Here is a 17,654-nt window from a genome sequence, read left to right on the forward strand (position 1 = left end):
TATGTACACTAACATTTAAGTGTTTACGAACAAAATTTATATTAATTTTTGACGTTTTCTTTTTAGATATTAACTTGGTATCGATAACATCTTTCCATTATCAATCGTTTCGTCCATAACTTCGATTCTTAACAATAGATTTGTTTGTTGTTTTTAACATCAAAAGTTCTTAAATGTAGTACTTAAATGTTCAGTAAACATTTTTTATTATTAATCCCAGAAAGGTAATGACTAGATTACTTCCTTAAGGCAACTGCTTTAATCGTTGACAAAGATACTTTTAAATGGATGTCAGAAGTTGATTTAATTGTTGTGCTGTAAATAGGCTCTTGTGAATGATCTTCTTCTTGCTTGTTTTTGCTTTATGTTTCTTAAGAGTTGATTTTAATTGTACTTTTAAAGTCATAATCCATTATATTATTCCACAGTGTGTCAACATATGTGTATGAAGGGACTTAAGTTGTTTCTGGTAGAATTCATACCAGACGTGGCTTTTCTTTTTGCGTTTATCATTTAGTTTCAGAATTATTCGTAACCAGCAGAGGGAACATATGTAAGTTAATGTGTTTATACCTTGCGATTTATTTTCTTCGGCCATATAATTTAAATTTGTAGAAGTCGTTTATTGCAGAAAAAAAGGATGGATTATCAAGCCCTGTTGAATATTGCTAAAACTAATCAACAATTTCAAAAGATAAAAATTGAAGGTGGGCAAACAGAAGGTCATCTTTTGTTCGCCGACACACCTAACAAAGGAATAAAGAGATGTCCACCTCGCAAGGAATTGGGGAAATCATATGCTAGGAAGTATCAAGAAGAAGATGAAATGGAAGATATTCGATTAGTAAGAAATTTGCTATATTTAAAATTGCTTTTTTTTATTCCTCAGAAGATTTCGGTCTTCAAACATCATCTCTTTATGTATAGAAATTCTATTTATTAAAAACAAGATCATAATGGAGGTAGCATAATATGTAGATAATCATATGTATATAAATATTAATTATATATCTTCGATTTCTATGCGAGATATTTCAGTAATGTGCAAGTTTTTAGTGAGCAGTTTACTAAACTGAGTTTTTTCACTTGAGCAAAGTTATTTATATCTACCTCTGCCTGTACGTAATCTGATTTCAGCGCAAATTACCAGAAAAACCTGTCTCTGAAATCGACGCCGCAACTTCTGTGGGAACTATGCCGAATATTGGAGATGTTTTGGGTGATCAAATGACACAAGTTTATGAAAACTATTCATTCAATCATGCAATTGATCCACAACTGTTGATACATACTTATAAAGAGGAGGTAATCAAAATTTTTTTACAATATACTTTATTTGGAGTTTTATTTAAAATGATCTGGTTGGTTGAATGATACATGGTTTAGTTTTCTATTTCTAGTCCTTTTTTTAGGCCAGGGTTTAGAGGATTTAATCTAAAATTGATACCTCAACTGATTCTTGTTCGCATTGATTGAGATAAATAGCAACACATCTTCACCAATAGAAACCTCGGTACTCAAACAATAAACTATCCAGCTGTCATTCAGGATCCGTTCATCATCATAAGTGAATGTGGTCGAAAGTGGGTCGTTTTGATTGCAGTGTGGAACATACCCCAGATTTGACAACTTTGCTGATTTTGCAAATCATGAGGCTCCTTTTTTTAGTTTTTCCACCTTTTCAGTGCTCTTTAAACCATCCAAAAGACCAAAGTCCAGTTGCTCTGAGATTCACAACGTAAAAATTTGTTAGACAAATATACTTGTCAGTTAGAGAGGATTAAATAAGGCATTCCTCTCCAGATACAATTCTTATAATGAACAAAGCTTGTTTCCTCTCTCTCATACGCAATAGACAACATACCTCATGTTTAAGTATCATCGTTTTTTATTTTCGTATTTCAGTCTTCAAATTCCAAAAGTTGATTAACATTTTCCTCCAGGAAATTATCAATTCTCAGGTGTGACTGAAATTCAAAGTGAAGAAACCCGACGTACACATTATATTTCTAAAAAATATTACAAATAACACTACCTTAGACCACTATTTTTTTTAAATTTTTCCAGATTCTAGAAGAAATTGAACAAAACTCTGTGATCATAATAAAAGGTCCAACTGGTTGTGGTAAAACAACACAAGTACCGCAATACATATTGGATAGTTTTCGCAATAATAATGTACATTGTAACATTGTTGTGACACAGCCTAGAAGAATCGCTGCCATGTCTATTGCTAGAAGAGTTTGCCAAGAAAGAGATTGGTCCGTTGGATCAATTGTCGGATATCAGGTATTTTTACTCTCTTTTAACTACTAGAGTAAGAGAAAGTAGTGTGGTCATTTTAGCTTTACACATTCGAGTTTGAAATGTTCTTTTCGTGTTCGGAAAAGTGGTATTTATAAAATTATACGTGTATATGTTGACGGACAAAAGAAAAGGAAAATCGCAGTATGCAGCTCAAATATTTCGTTGGTTCGTGAAGTTTACACACACTCATTGCCACTTCTGTGTGACAGGCGGGGATGGTCTTACCTCAAGTATTTATTATTAAGTGTTATTAAAAAGGGTTAAATGTGTTAGAAGAAACTCCTCATCTGGGTTCCTTACTAAAGACTTTCCAGCTGATTACTTCGTTTAAACTTAGTAAACAACTACCCATTTAAAAGGTTATTGTAACTTTGAAACTAATTTGGTAGGAAAAATAATTTTAGGGCTGTTCTTGCAGAGGGAAAGGAATAGACTTCTCTTTAAAGTGTCATGTCAGGAAATAAAGTGAAGCCAATTAATTTGTGTGCTGAGTTTGAAGAAAATTTAATTATTTAAGTTTCGGAAAGAGAAAAGTTATGTAAGTATTCGCAACAGATGTTGTTTGTTTGTTGTACAACAGGTTGCTCTAGAAAAGGAGAAATCGGAAGATACAAGACTGTTGTTCTGTACGTCTGGTGTACTGTTGCAAATGTTGATTGGTAAACAAGATTTAACAAATTTCACTCATATTATAATTGATGAAATACATGAACGTGACAATGAAACAGATTTTTTATTAATTGTTGTGAAAAAATTTCTAAGGATTCCTGGAAATAGAACTAAGGTCAATTACTTTTCTTCCTGTACGATTTAGTTTTTTTTGGTAATCTTTCATTCAGCATTCGTCTAAATTATGATTTATTATTTAAATCTCTTACAGGTTATTCTTATGTCAGCCACGATAAATACTGATAAATTTGTCAAATATTTTACAAAAAGAATAAATGGTTTGAAATTGGAGCCACCAGTAATAGAACTATACTCAAAAACAAATTTTCCAGTACAGTATTATTATTTGGACTCACTTGTGGACAGAATACCAATAACGGTTTGTTAAAATAAAATATTATATAAATGTAATAAAATTTGAAGTTTTTAATAAAATAATACAAAGAGCCAAGTCTTTTTTGGGGTCTGTAGATAGAAGCTTAAGAATATATTTTCTATGTTTGGTCGCCTTCTTTTCTTTCAGTCGCCTACCGATTTCAGAGCTTAACATTCAGATTGCAGTCACAATATGATATCTCAGACTCGCTCAGGGCTATTTTTTGTTTATTCATCCTTTTATCGAACAGAACTTGTAACATATATGTGCTCATTACTATAATGGCGTATTCATTATTGGACCTGGAGACTTAGTCTGGTTCCTATTGTAATTTTAAGCTGAACACAATTCAGCTACTGTTTGGGAACATTTTTCTTCCTGGAAGTTGTTGTATTCTCTGACTAGCCTTACCCTGTGCGGATATCTGTCATGTCTAGACTTCCTAAAGAGAGAGATCATTTGAAACCACGATTCCAAACTAAAACTAGCTACCAATGAAACGATTTATGATAACAAAATTCTCACCTTTTCTTTTCTAATTCTAAAATTCTTTTTTTTTACAGATGCCGATGTTAAAATTAGCAGAACCACGTATCGAGAATAATGGATACGAATTAGCAGCACTCTTGATTGAAGTATTCCACACGATTGACATTATTGAACATGAATCTAAATTTCTCGGATCTGTACTTATTTTCCTTCCAGGACTTCATGAAATTGAGCTTATGTATGATGCACTTGAAAAGAGATTGGCTAAATCGTAAGTAAACTGACAGGTAGTAGTAAACTAGTCAACTTTTCTTATAGAAAAACTTAGACATTAACTTGTCTTGATTCACTATCTTCATTTTTTCATCTTGGCGTTCCTGCAGGTTATTCCAGTCTAAAAACATATTAGACATCCAACACTACCTGCATAGATAGTTCATTAGTGCTTTCTATTTGATTTTAGTGAAGTTGTTGACTTCAAAATGGTAATATGCTTCACCAATTGTTGGACGAGATGTTATTTTGCGATATTAGAGTATAGCTTTAATTGCATGAGATTCTCTTCTTCAAGGGCTAAACATCCTGTTGTAAAAGGCCTTCACACTGATTAATGTAGGCAATGCTCCCCCCTTTCCTCTCTTCTTGACAAAATCAGCTAAGTCTATCCATTGCCAGGCTCAGCGTTGACTATATCTATATAGATAGCAATTCATGGTGATAGAAATAAGGGGACTGGATAACCGCTCGACCTGGTTTTGATTGGCTGGCTAGTAATAAACTTTTTTGCCTCTCTTTCCTGTTTTTATTCTGTAACCTGCAAGGCATTTACTAATTAACGGCTGAACCTATGATGCATTTTGCCATGGAAGCAAAGGATTTAGATCACGACCTAATACACATAAACCCTTTGTTTTAAATGCCCTGGAACCTGGTCAAGAAAACTTGTATCATTTCACATCAGGATATTTGAAGATCGATGAAAAAATCCAAAACCGTTCAGAATTAAGCCCTAGTTTTCTTATTCAACTTGATAGTCCTCCTAACGTATAAAATACTTCTGATAGTTACTTTCAAACAGTCCGCTGGATTCTAAACAAACAAACAAAGAACTTTTGACAACTAATTTACTACATTTTCCAGAAAAAATACAGAAAAATGGTTGTTATGTCCACTTCATTCATCTGTAACTAGCGATGAACAGTTCAAGGTATTCAAGCCGACAGCTAAAGACACTAGAAAAATTATATTGGCCACCAATATTGCTGAATCTTCCATTACTGTACCTGACGTTAAATATGGTAAGTTCATCTTTTTTCATACCTCCTCTTCCAGGAAAGAAGCATTGTTGCAATCGTGCATAGTACGTATTAACTATGCGTAATTTACGAGTGTTACAATAGAAACAAAAATCATAATTTTCAAATTCGATATCAAGTATAGGTGCGGCCATTAAACCTGAAAATAAAAGGCTTTTTGTTCAAAATCAGCAAACCGGACCTGCCACTTTTTTAATTAAAATTTTCATTTTTAGATTTTGTTGAAAACTACGATATTCTTTCAACTTGGTATATATATTGCGCATTGTTCTTCTAATTTTATTTGTAATATTTCCCTGTGAAAAGACTTAAAAGAGGATTAAGGACCACTTAGGTAGTTGGGATTGCCGCTAATGCAACATTTGGAATGACAACGTATTAAATATGTATCAAAAGTTAGAAATTGTTTAGCGAAAAGTTTATTTCACTGAATAGATTTTTGTACTTTTTAGAGATTTTTTTGTTTTGAAATTTTAAGTGCTATTTTGAATCCACTATTTTTTTGGTACGAATTGTAATTTGAATAAAATTTAATTAAGTAAACTGCGAAGTATGTAAATGTTTATAGCAGATTTGTATTCATTTTTTTTTTCAGTGATAGACTTCTGTTTAATTAAGATTCAAGTCCAAGAACGTGAAACCAGCTACAGTTCCTTGCAGCTAAGTTGGGCTTCCAAGTCACAAGCAATACAAAGAGCTGGTCGTGTAGGTCGAGTCATGCCTGGACGAGTTTACAGGCTCGTCTCGCAAGCATTATATAAGGTGAATCCTAAATAATACGAATTAATCATCTAAAAAAAAAACTTGTTAATGTGTCAACTTAGTGTTAATGGTAGATGTCCGCAATCTTGTACTTGTTCACTCCATTAAATAAATAAAATGATGTTATAAAAGTTTTGCTTTTAATTGTTTAGAAAATTAATATATTTTTTAAATTTTAATTTTGTTTTAAAGAAATTTTCAGATAATTGTAGTCCAGAGATTTTACGCTGTCCATTGGATGCACTAATCCTGAAAGCTAAAGAATTGGATATCGGACCACCAGCATCCATCTTAGGACGTGCTATGGATCCACCAGATCTCTCAAACATTCAAACTAATATTCTCAATTTGAAAGAGGTTATATTTTTCTCAGTACTTTATTCAATAATTAATTATAAATATTAATATTATGATACATTTTATATGATACAAATAACACTTCAGAGGGAAGGAAGTTTTCCTTTTGGTCTGTTCTGGTGACGTAATGGAGTAAGATTCACTCTAAAGTGCAATTTCATTGTGAAATTAAGTATGTTTTTGTGTAAGTTAAAATGTCGCGAATCACAGAAATAAAAATTGTATGTGTTCATACCAGGGATTGTTTTTTTTAAACTTCTTCAAATCCAGTTACATCAATTTAGTTTATCCTATGCTGGTTTACCCAATGTATTCTGCTAAAAAATATAATAACTAAATTTCTTCAATTTTGGTTTGTTTAGTTAGGTGCATTGTTATTAACATCCAATGGTGTTTACGATGAATATGATGGCGATCTAACATTTATCGGCAAAGTTATGGCTTCTTTGCCAATCGATCCATTCCTATCGAAATTAATTATCTTAGGACATATGTTCAGCTGCTTAGAAGATTGCATTGTTATGGGTTTGTAATTTTTTTTTGTATTAATTTTAGTTATTTTACTAGATAATTTAATGTAACTTCTTTTTTCTTTTTTTTTTCGGATTTTAGCGTGCAGCATGGCTGTGAAATGTGTATTTAGCACCCCGTTTAAACAACAATTAGAAGCTTACAATTCCAAAATGAGATGGGCAAATTATTCTGCTAGTGATCCAATTTCGTATCTTTCGGCCTATAAGGTTAGTGTTTTATATTTATTCTATCAATTAACTGTTATTTATGAAGGTAAGTTATAAAAAAAAAAATTGTTTTTAAATTCTTCGACATTTGTATCAACTCCAGCAGGGAATCCGAACTTATTGTCGTTTATAAAAAAGTGTCCCTGGCTGAAAATACAGTAGTTTCTCTTATTCTTGGATTAAGAGGAAGTATTGCGATCATTGGATTTTATGGAGAGAAGGTGGAAGCTCTAATACAGTTACTAATTGAAAGCGATTTCGTGATTTAAGAATGATTCAGACCCCTAGGAAACTACTTGATGCTGGAGGAGGACATAACTCCTTAGAACCCTCCTTAGTTCTTGATATTTTTTCGACATCTACTAATAAACTAATAAGTAATATCTCTTCTCTTTAGATAAATAGATCTGTCACCAAGAAAGATGGACAGAACTCTACACTAGAAACTTTTATTTGAATATTTTTTTTAAAATTTAATCGATAATTTAAGGATATCGAAACAGTAAAAATTAGGTTTTAAATTTCAAATTTGAAGGAAATGTTTAAGTTACAACCTTAATAATTGTAAGGAGAAAATCGTGTTAGCGTTTATTCCTGATTTTTGTTACTTTGGGGACCTCAAATTTGTATTTCCGCTGAAAATATAAATATCCGTTCAAATATAAGTATTGGAAATTTAAAACAATTTTGATACAACCTCTTTCAACGTATAAATATCGGCTTTGGCCAATACTGAATTATCCTACATTATTTGTTATAATTTTCTATCATCAAATGCACAATTTTTCCAGTTATGGAGATACAAGGTAACATCTGGCCACTTTAAAAAATCTGGTGGTGTAGCAGAGGATGCTTGGGCTTCGAAATATTTCATACAAATAAAATCACTAAAAGAAGTAGTACGTTTAGAATCGGAAATAGTTAATCGCTTAAGAAGAATCGGTGTAGTACCACAAATTGGAGGTAATAAAGTTTTATGGGAAGAGCATGAATCAGCGCTTATATTGAAGGTAAGACAGCTGTTGCTTTTTTTTTTCTTGCTAATTCAATTGTTTATTTAATTGTGCCACAACTTCATACCTACATATTTTGCTCATCAAAATAAAAAATTAAAGGTTCAACCGTTAATGAGAAAACGTTCATCTTAAAACTTCTAAATTTTTTTCTATAAAAACTGGCTAAATTCCCATGGAAAAGAGCTGTTTAACAAATTTAGTTACACTAATCGAAGGAACATTTAATTTTTCAATTTTGTGTTGAACTTTTTGTTTTATTATGATGATTAGAATTAGTTCGTGGAATAGCGGGGCACATCTAATTTTACACCCTATATACAGTAATTATTCTATTTTGCTTTATTTTGTATAAGATTTATATTTTTTAATATCATTTTTAGATCGTCTTAGCTGGCGCTTTTTATCCGAATTACTTCCTGCGTAACCAGATTGATGAAAAGGAAGCTGTGAAAGTTTTAGGCGGACGTGATCCTTTTACAACTGTATATTTATCCAATTTCCCAACAAATCAACCCGGACCTTTATATATTGATCGTATCAAACAATATTTCTACCATTGTGGATCTAATATGAACGTTTCTTTTGATGGAAGCAGGTACTTATTTTGGGAATTGATTGTAGATTTGTAAGAGAGTAAGAGTGTTGTGGGACTATAAGAAATCCATGTTCTCTGTGTCATAAAAAGATTTATTTACGGCACTTCTATAAGAGTCACATAATCACATAATTAAGGTGTGTAAATTGTACAAAAGATAGTTTAATTTCTTGAATGTGGTTCCCAATGATGGGTTTCCCTGAAAGGTTACATTTTAGCGTAAGGTACGGTTACAAGCTGTGAAATGTTGGTAAGAGTTAGAAATGACCATTTTATTTTTCAAGTCCTATTATTTTGTTGTTATTTCAGTTACTTATTTTTCAACAATTTTATGTTTATGTTTCAGCAAAGTGTATTTAACATTCGACAGTAATTACCGATCAGCACTAGATCGAGATTCTACTGGCCGAAGAGCACCCGGTACCATCTCTTTGGCATTGTGCAGAGCCATCAAAATGAGACATCTCCAGATTCCTATCACATTAGCCTTATTACCGTAGGTGTTGGTTTATTACTTTTCTCTGATGTAGCTGGTGATTAGTCTATAAATTTGTTAGTGATAAAACAAAACTTTAAAAACTAAAAGATCGTTTAAAGCTAAAGATTGATATTACTTTTTGAAGCGTTTTTCTTAAATATTCTCTTTTGTGGGGGGAGCCATACCCACTCAAAATAATACATTATTGTTGAATGTTTTTTCTAATTCACCGTGATTTCAAAACATGCATAAACTCATCTTCGATAATTTGATTCGGTCTAGTTATTACCTAGCTTGGTAAGCTAAGGAGAGTTACTATGGCCCAGAGTCAGAAAAAATATATTTTATTGTACATTGCATAAATAGGAAATTTTGCTCTTAAATAAAATAGGGGCGTTAATGAAGGAAAATTTGGTACTTATAAGCCTATTGGGTTTTGTTTTAATAGCAATGAGTATTTTATAAACATTGTGCAAGAATATTAGAGGCTAAGAGCTACAAAAATATTATTTATTAGCAAGTAAAAGTTAAGATAAGAATGAAAAATTATGGAATTATATGGTTTTTTTTGTATGCAAAAAGTGTACTTAGATTTTAAGTATTCTAATATTGATACGAATACTTAAAAAGATTTCTCAGCTTCCGGTTCAAGGAAAAAGTAGTGGTTGTGGTTTGTGAAATTATTTCATATTTAGAAAATAACATTTGTGTCTTTATGCTCTGAAATGGGAAAGTGATATTATCATTTTTTGGGGAAAATTGCATGTTCTTTCGATTAATGTTATTAAATGTGGCTAAATTACTGTGTATTAGACCTGCAGATGCTAGGAGAAGGGCTCATGAGATATTTGGCGATTCAATATCTCCAAATATCAACTGCTGGAACAAGAGGAAAAGTAAACCAGTGAATCAGACCTTATTACCTGGGCTAGGTACTACAGTCCTGCCAATCGTTTTAACACACGTATGTTGAGTAATTGTTCATTTAAATTATGCACGAATAAACTTGATTATTTAAATATTTTAATTTGTTAAAAATACTTTCTAGATCAATTCACCGGGTCATTTCTATTGCCATATAAATGATGAAGCAATGTCAGATCGCCATATTTGGATGAATATGCAATTAAATCGACAACCAAATGTTTTAATTAAATTATCACAGGACAAATGGAAAATTGGAACGAAGTGTATAGCGCATTTTACTGAAGCAGGACAACTAGCTTATTACAGGACAGTCATTTTGAATGTGGATATGAAATTGGGATTGGCACAAGTAAGCGTGTTTCTCAACTAATTTTAATTTAAAAAAACAAACAAACAAACAAAAAATAGGGAAGAGATTAGTTGAATAGTTAGCTTACTGAATTCCCCAAGCGGTGAACGCGGCATCGAATCCATCTGGGCTCTTAGGTTTTCTCTTCCTAGGAGCTTCTTCCGACATCATTGTCCGGTGATGAAAGATATTGTTTCTTTTGCCTATGTGATTGGTAATGCGAAATTGGAATTGGAATTAGCATTCCCAGGTTTCGGCGTCATATTTTAAAAATATACAATTTTCCGTTACTAAAAATTTTTTGTTCGTTAGAAACATAGGGACCAATTCTTTTAAATCAACAATTTGATCTTTCATCCTTTGATTCTTAAATATCCAAATTGAAATGCACTACTGTAATTACATTTTTTTACTTTAATAAAGCGAGGCGATATTCCCGAACTTCGGATTGTTTTCATCAACTAATATAAACCGTGAAACACCGATTTAGAGTTAGAAGTCTAATAAATTTATCTTGATGAATTATTTGTCCGTTCTTGTGAGCAATGATTTAGCTAGATTAGAATTTTTTTTGTACATTTGACTCTACTAAGTCTCTATCAATTTATTATTATTTGTTAACAGGTATTTTATATAGATTACGGCAATGAGATGGAAATAAAATTAGAGGAATTGATGGATTATTCTGAACATCTAATTAACTGTGGTATAAAAGATGAGCCACCGTTAGCTATTGAATGTACACTAGCTGAAATACAACCTTCGGCACGACTGAATCCAAAAGGATATTGGTCTAAGGATTCAATTTCCGTTTTTAGTAATTATTTTGAAGACAAAAGCTGTATCGCTTTGGTAAAATAAAATAAGATTTTTATTTTTAAAAACTAATACTGGAGAGTTAATTTACAATTGGTTCATCCACCATTTTTTTTTTCCTTTGCTTTGTAGATATACTCCATTGTAGGAAACGTTATGTCCGTGACGTTATTCAAGCCGGAAAAATTGGAAAAAGTAGACGAGTTTTCACATAATTTATCATTTAATCATGAATTTGTTGAACGAGGGTTTGCTGAAATGGCTGAAGAACCTTATTTGTCTAGAGTAAGTCGTTGTTTTATTATTTTTCACACCAAAGGTCACAGAGAAATTGCATAAGTGGTCTTCGTTTCTTTTTCCTTTTCCAAGATGCCAGATGAAATTTGTTTTCAGGATAACCTAATCCGCTCGCCCATACACTCCTACTAAGTTCTATTCACCAAACAGTTCTTTATTCGACCTCATCCTCCAAGTTTTTTCTTAGCACTTTCCCAAATTCTATGCAATTGTTCATACAAATTCCGGAAAATAGTAATCTCCTAGACAAATTTAAATAATAAATATTTCTCAAAATTTCATAGAAAAATGTTTAAACCGTATTAATCTTTTTTCACTTAGGAAAATCATGTGATGAGAACCATGGCACAGAAGAGTCCGGAAGCTTTGAAACTGTATACACCGTCCTATTTGCCTGATGATCCCTACGCTCATTTCCAATTTGAACCACCTTCAGAGAAAGAATGTCAGACGAAGGTACGTATTTGTAGAGTACATTATTTATCACTCATTACTTTATTTGAAATGGTTTCAAGTCAAAGTTTTAGAATCATGTAGACCAATAAGTATGCCACGAAAATCTTACACGTCACTTCTACTGTTTGTTAACAATATGTGAGTATAAACTTGATAAGTTGCTGCAGTGGATTGCTGCAAGACCTAGTCCAAAAAGTCTTGGATGTGGCCTGAAGCACAGAATCAGTTAGGATGTGAACCAAAGTTACTGGACAAAAGAGAACACTACAGTATTTAAGAGATTCCGATTTAGAGTTCTAATTTAACTTAATTTTATCAGAAACTTACGTGCCTATTTGTGGTTCAAGTTTAATTAAATGTTATTGTGTAAATTATTTTTTTAACAATTAGTATTACCATTTTATTTTAGTAATTCTATATATGGGGCTTCAAAAAACCTATTATAAGAAATGTACTTTATTTGGTTGGATCAAGGTCGGGTTCCTAAATTTTAAAATGTCATAGATTTTAAAACTGGTCACAAAAAGTTTGAAACTAAAGAAAATTAAAGAAATATTTAGATGAATAAATGGGGAATGAAAAGTTGTAGTGATCAGTTGGGGCCGAAAATGAAAAAATGACTTAAATGTGAAGGTTTGTTCTAATCTTCCATCTTCCCTACCTCCCTCAAACCAAGTTCCTGAAGAAGGACGTCAGAGGTGCCCGAAATGTCGAAAATTTAAGAACAATTTTTTATTATTGTTTTGTGGACCAATCATAAACTTGTGGAGAAGACAAATTCCTACAAGTGGACTGCAAAACCAAGTACATCATGAAATTTATACATGTTTGTAAAAAATAAGTTAAAAACTCTATATCATTTCCTGTTTGCTTTTTCTCCCACTGGTCGATGTTAATATTGTAAGCTTGTAAATGAAGCCCGATTTGCGAAGCATGACGTGAGTTTTTCGAACTAAATATTGCACTTTTTCCTCTGTTAAGGTACTTTTAAAAGGGCCCAAAAGTCCATTGGAGATGAGTTTATATAGTCTTAGTAAAAAATGTCTTGGCAAAGAGGTGCAAGTTGAATGGAACTCCGTGAATTCTGTCCTATTGGATAACGTGCCCATGGATACGCATGACAGGTAAGGAAGTCATATAGTTTTTGTTTCTTGGATGGTCTTTTGCAGTCAGATGCTACATCAGTATGTTCTGAAATAATGGACTTCGTTATTGTAAAATGCACTTTTCTATACTTTTTTTTTGCAAGATAGATTTTTTACAATATTCTAATACTGGACGATGTATTTTTGTGGGGATTACCATGAGAGGGGACAGCTCTTCTACCTAGAGAACTCTACCTTTCAAAAAATCTGCGATATCCTCGATAACCTCTTTATTCATTCTCTTTATTTATGAACTTGTTTTTATTTTTAGCAGATCTATGTCTCAGAACAAAGTATTGTGTTCATTTCAACTAAACATATCAGACATTTTCACACACATGACGAAACTAACCAACAACTTCTTCACACCGCATACTCTACCGTCAAAAATCATACAAGAAGACTGAAACCGTGACTTTGAAGTAGAATGCAAAGCTCTAAAATGGCCTTGCCCGTATATAATTTGTAAATTAAATATTTTTCAAAAAAATATTAATTTTAAATTCGACTCCTAGGTTAATGGTTGCTGCCCACGTAACCCAGAGCTCCTCATCGGATAGACTGACCTTGAGAAATACCACATTATTGCCGAACATGCATGGATTACCTAGCTTGATGGTGCTGTTATTTGCGCCTAAAGTTGAATTAAGGTAGTAAATTTGTTTTGTTTTAAATAATAGTAGGAATTATAATAGTTCTTATGAAAAAAATCTGGTGTCAAGGCTGTCTTTTAAGACTTTCTGTTAAGGTATTTACTTATACCTTTACTATAATTCAAACTATAAGTATAATATACTGAAAGGGGCGAGCACTTTATGGGAATCAACCCCATAATAGTAATTATTATTATGTAGTAATTATTTAAGTACAATAGATTTTCTACTTGATTTTTATAGGACCGATCCTGAACGTGAAGAACTAACTGGAGCTCTGTGTGGACTAGGATTTGATCCTGAGTCTGGAGATAGCTATCATCCTGAAAACGATGTAGAAATCATGTTTGATACCAAATTTAATCTTGAAGATTTAGAAAATGTGAGTGTTTTATTGTTGAAAATATTTTGGTATTTTTATGCCCCCAAGTTGCTTTTTCATTAATTTGGTTGTGTAAAACCGTCTGGTGGTTTAGTACCCTGGACCTCATAAAAAGAAAAGTCTTTATCTAATTGACCTATCAAGAAAATGGTGTAATAAGCAGGATTTTCCTAGTGTTTCAATAAATCATAATAATATCGCAACTCCTACCATTTCTTTACCTTTATTTGAAACATTTTTCGAAAAAAAATTTATTTCAGTTCGATACTTGATTTTAAAGAATCAAATTTATTGATAATCAATGATTTCAAGTGAAATAGTTTAGACTAGAAGAGAGCAATAATAACATTGGCTGGCCTTAAGTACATTCTTATTGATTGGTGGGCATCTGAAGGTTTTGAAGGAAATTCGTCATTTATTGTTTCAATCATTGACGCAAGAGAAACTCTTGTGAGTGTTTCAAGAAGGAAGATATTGTTAGTCTTTCTTTAAAGCATCATTTTTATTCTAACTGAATCTCGCTCATAATCGCAGAATTTCTTGGATTCTTTTTTAATTTTTCCCTTCTCTTGTAAATTTATTTAATGCTAAATATTATTTTATTTATGTATTTTTTTTTATTTTTCTAGATAAATAAGTTGAGATTCTGGATGAACTTCATTGTGGGTGATGCTTTGTACAATAATCTGGAAACATGTAGCCCTCGAATAATTCAAGCACAAAGAAAAATTAAAGAATATCTGTTGATGTACGTATATGTTGATTTTATTATTATTATTATTATTACTTCCTCTTACACCTCGTGACAGGAACTATTGCTTGTAGATTTTGTATTTTGACACCGGAAATATCTATTATTTTTTTTATATTTTGAGGTTCCGTGAGTCACAAAAATTGGTTGTTGCAAACTGGTTTGTTTGAGTGTATATCTGTGGCCAGTTTTAACTCAATTAGGAAAAAACGGCACCAGATCAATTTTGATCTTTCTCTTAATTTCGCTAAGAAAATAACCGTAATGGTAACCCTACAAACATTCAAGCGGAAGTACCACTTTTAATGAGTGAATTTCTTATTTATTATTATTATTGTCAAGATTTTCCTGTTCCGCCCAATTGGGTCTCGTTAGTTAATTAATGCTTTTTTTTCTACTTCCTTTTACTAGATATAAAGAGGAAGTATTGTGTTCGTGACAGATATTTGTATGAGTATTTGAATACTAGTTGCAAAACGAAATTTATTTTTCTATTTGCGAACCCTCTTGGCTTTCTAAAAAAGGGTTTTTCATTTGAGATTTTCTACTACGATACTTGGCTTTTAAGTTTTATCGAGTTTCCTAGAGAATTTGTTTTAAGATAGAGGAAGGGATAGGGAATCCCTTTCACATTTCAGTATGATGTATCAAAATAAAAAAGCTTCAAAAATTGAACCTTTGAACTTTTCGTGTGAATATTAATACATTTTTTTATTTTTCCAGATTAATCAACAAAAAAAGGCCGAGCAGAGCACAGACGATGTTCGACAATAGTTTCGCTTGGGATCAGTTACCACAAGATGTACTTTTAGACCCACTAGGACCTAAATCGTCCAGTTCAACGTCAATATATTCCCTAATATGGGGCGTAGAGTTGAGCAGTGGTCCGAAATTTTCTAAAATAGAAGCAATTAAATCACATCTGGAATTATTGCAGGGTTATAGTGATGGGTTAGTTGAAAATTTATTAGTTGATACAACTATTTTAACTTTTTTACGTATCTACTAAAATCTCATTCTCGTCACCTTCAGTCAGTCTTTTAAATCTCCATTTGCAGTCAACGCAACCTAGATCTTTTTCCAGACTAGGTCACCCAACCAGGATTCATTCGCCAATCCTGTGGCTATCAATCTATACAGTTAGACCAGATAACTAGATTTCCTTAACTATTTTCAAGGGTTCTTCAAATATATTTTTGAATTTCTCATTTTAACAGATACTTTTCTATTCTTCTTGAATTTCACGTTTTCTACACCATTGGTATTATGATTGTTTTGTAGATGAAATTATATTAGACTCGGAGTGGATTTTATTCTCTAGACAATGCACCCAAAAAAAATGTATTGTGCCAACTCCTTGTGGACGTAGCAGAAGGAATCTTTATTTTTAGGCAAAAGATACTTGTTTTTGCCAAGCCATGATAATAGGCAGTTTCCACCCCTCCCTGTCGCAGTCTTTTAATATGGTATGAAAGTGGGAACGAATTGTCCAATAGTCAAAATATTTTCTGAGCTGGTCGCTCCCGATATAAGGCGGTAAGATCAAATTGAGTTGGCATGGCACTTACCCCTGGACCAGCAGGATTTCGAGAAGGTTTGGCAGAGGAAAAACTGTCAGAACCTGTACTACCGAGTCAGTTACTATTCGCTTAGCCTGGAGCCTAACGGTCGACTGAAAGACTTCCATAAGGCATCCCAGAAACAGAAACTAGAAACCTAATTCTAAAAACTGGCCCCAGCTACTTCTTTATGACCTCACCAAAGTCACGCAAATGAAGGGAGAATCCTGTTATGAATTAGTAGTCAAAACTAGGTTAATGTAAAACTTCCGTCAAGTTTTGTTGTTTTAGACATAACAGAGGTTTCTTTAAAAAGCAGTTATTACAATATTGTGCTTTGGCTTTCTAGCGTCTACACGGAATCTGATTGTTCTTCAAATAAAAAAACCTTAATGATCTCCTTTTGTTTAACTGACTTAAAATTTATGACTTCTAACTCCCTTGTAGGGTGATTTGAACGCTGTTGCAGACCTCTCCAATAAATCCGCCAGATCAAAGATTAAGAATCGGTTACCTTGATAACTTATAAGTTCATTTTCCTTACCTCCATCTCCAGAACCTCCTTTCAAAGAAGAGATCAGTGAATCTTATTCTTAACCCCACTACTTCAACTAGGTATTGTTGTGAGATAACTGTCCTAAAAGTTGTTACATTTTTACCTTATTAAACTTTATTGATTATTACTTTAATTTCAGCGCTGACGTGATGCGAACTGGTACAAAATGTGAACTTTGCCAGGTGTATGTGGATGATTTACAAGCGTTGAGATTACATTTACAGACCAATTTGCATAAAACTAATTTGATTCAATTCAGTTGTACTTTTAACTAAAAATATTTTTAATTTTTATTATTTTCTAATAGTTGGAACCGAGTTTTTTATGTAGACTTTTTAAATTAGTACAACTTTAAACAAAATTTTATTAATTTTATGTTTTTAGTCACTTTTTTCATTGATTTATCTTTTATTCTTTCATTAAAAAAAAAAAATCATTCATTTTCGCCTTACATCATTTTACATTACCAATTGTTTATAATGTAATTTTTTCTTATTTTTTATGATTTTAATCTAATATTGAAAGTGGTTATAATTAGTATTAACCTGAGTATTTCTGAAGTTCCTGTTTACTTTTAAACGTTTTCTACTTGATACTATGTCTAGAGTTGTTTATTATAGAAAAATCATTGATTCTTGCAAAACTCAAGAATATTTTA

At 32.1% G+C, this 17,654-nt stretch overlaps 1 protein-coding gene across 3 annotated transcripts; it reads left to right on the forward strand.

Moving 5' to 3' along the window:
• Positions 1 to 83: 83 nt before the first annotated feature.
• spn-E (tudor domain containing 9 protein spindle E) lies at positions 84 to 17,391 on the forward strand. 3 transcript variants are annotated; one of them, XM_074113590.1, is made up of 27 exons: positions 84 to 224; positions 429 to 553; positions 616 to 844; positions 1,138 to 1,305; positions 2,068 to 2,289; positions 2,888 to 3,091; positions 3,188 to 3,355; positions 3,916 to 4,112; positions 4,982 to 5,139; positions 5,753 to 5,919; positions 6,112 to 6,276; positions 6,639 to 6,801; positions 6,889 to 7,016; positions 7,808 to 8,026; positions 8,413 to 8,627; positions 8,974 to 9,123; positions 9,919 to 10,069; positions 10,154 to 10,381; positions 11,006 to 11,233; positions 11,330 to 11,482; positions 11,816 to 11,950; positions 12,932 to 13,074; positions 13,611 to 13,745; positions 13,992 to 14,130; positions 14,760 to 14,878; positions 15,605 to 15,832; positions 17,136 to 17,391. In XM_074113590.1, the coding sequence occupies exons 3-27, from the start codon at positions 641 to 643 to the stop codon at positions 17,269 to 17,271; spliced, it is 4,323 nt and encodes a 1,440-aa protein (XP_073969691.1). In that variant the 5' UTR covers positions 84 to 224; positions 429 to 553; positions 616 to 640; the 3' UTR covers positions 17,272 to 17,391. The 3 variants fall into 3 exon arrangements, with proteins under 3 accessions (XP_073969691.1, XP_073969692.1, XP_073969693.1); XM_074113591.1 differs by having other exon boundaries at positions 632 to 844; XM_074113592.1 differs by lacking the exon at positions 84 to 224 and having other exon boundaries at positions 428 to 553; positions 619 to 844.
• The last annotated feature ends 263 nt before the right edge of the window (positions 17,392 to 17,654 follow it).

Source organism: Rhodnius prolixus, unplaced genomic scaffold (genome assembly GCF_049639745.1).
Source record: "Rhodnius prolixus isolate KJV_2025 unplaced genomic scaffold, Rpr scaffold_7, whole genome shotgun sequence".
Taxonomy (NCBI): Eukaryota; Metazoa; Arthropoda; class Insecta; order Hemiptera; family Reduviidae; genus Rhodnius; species Rhodnius prolixus.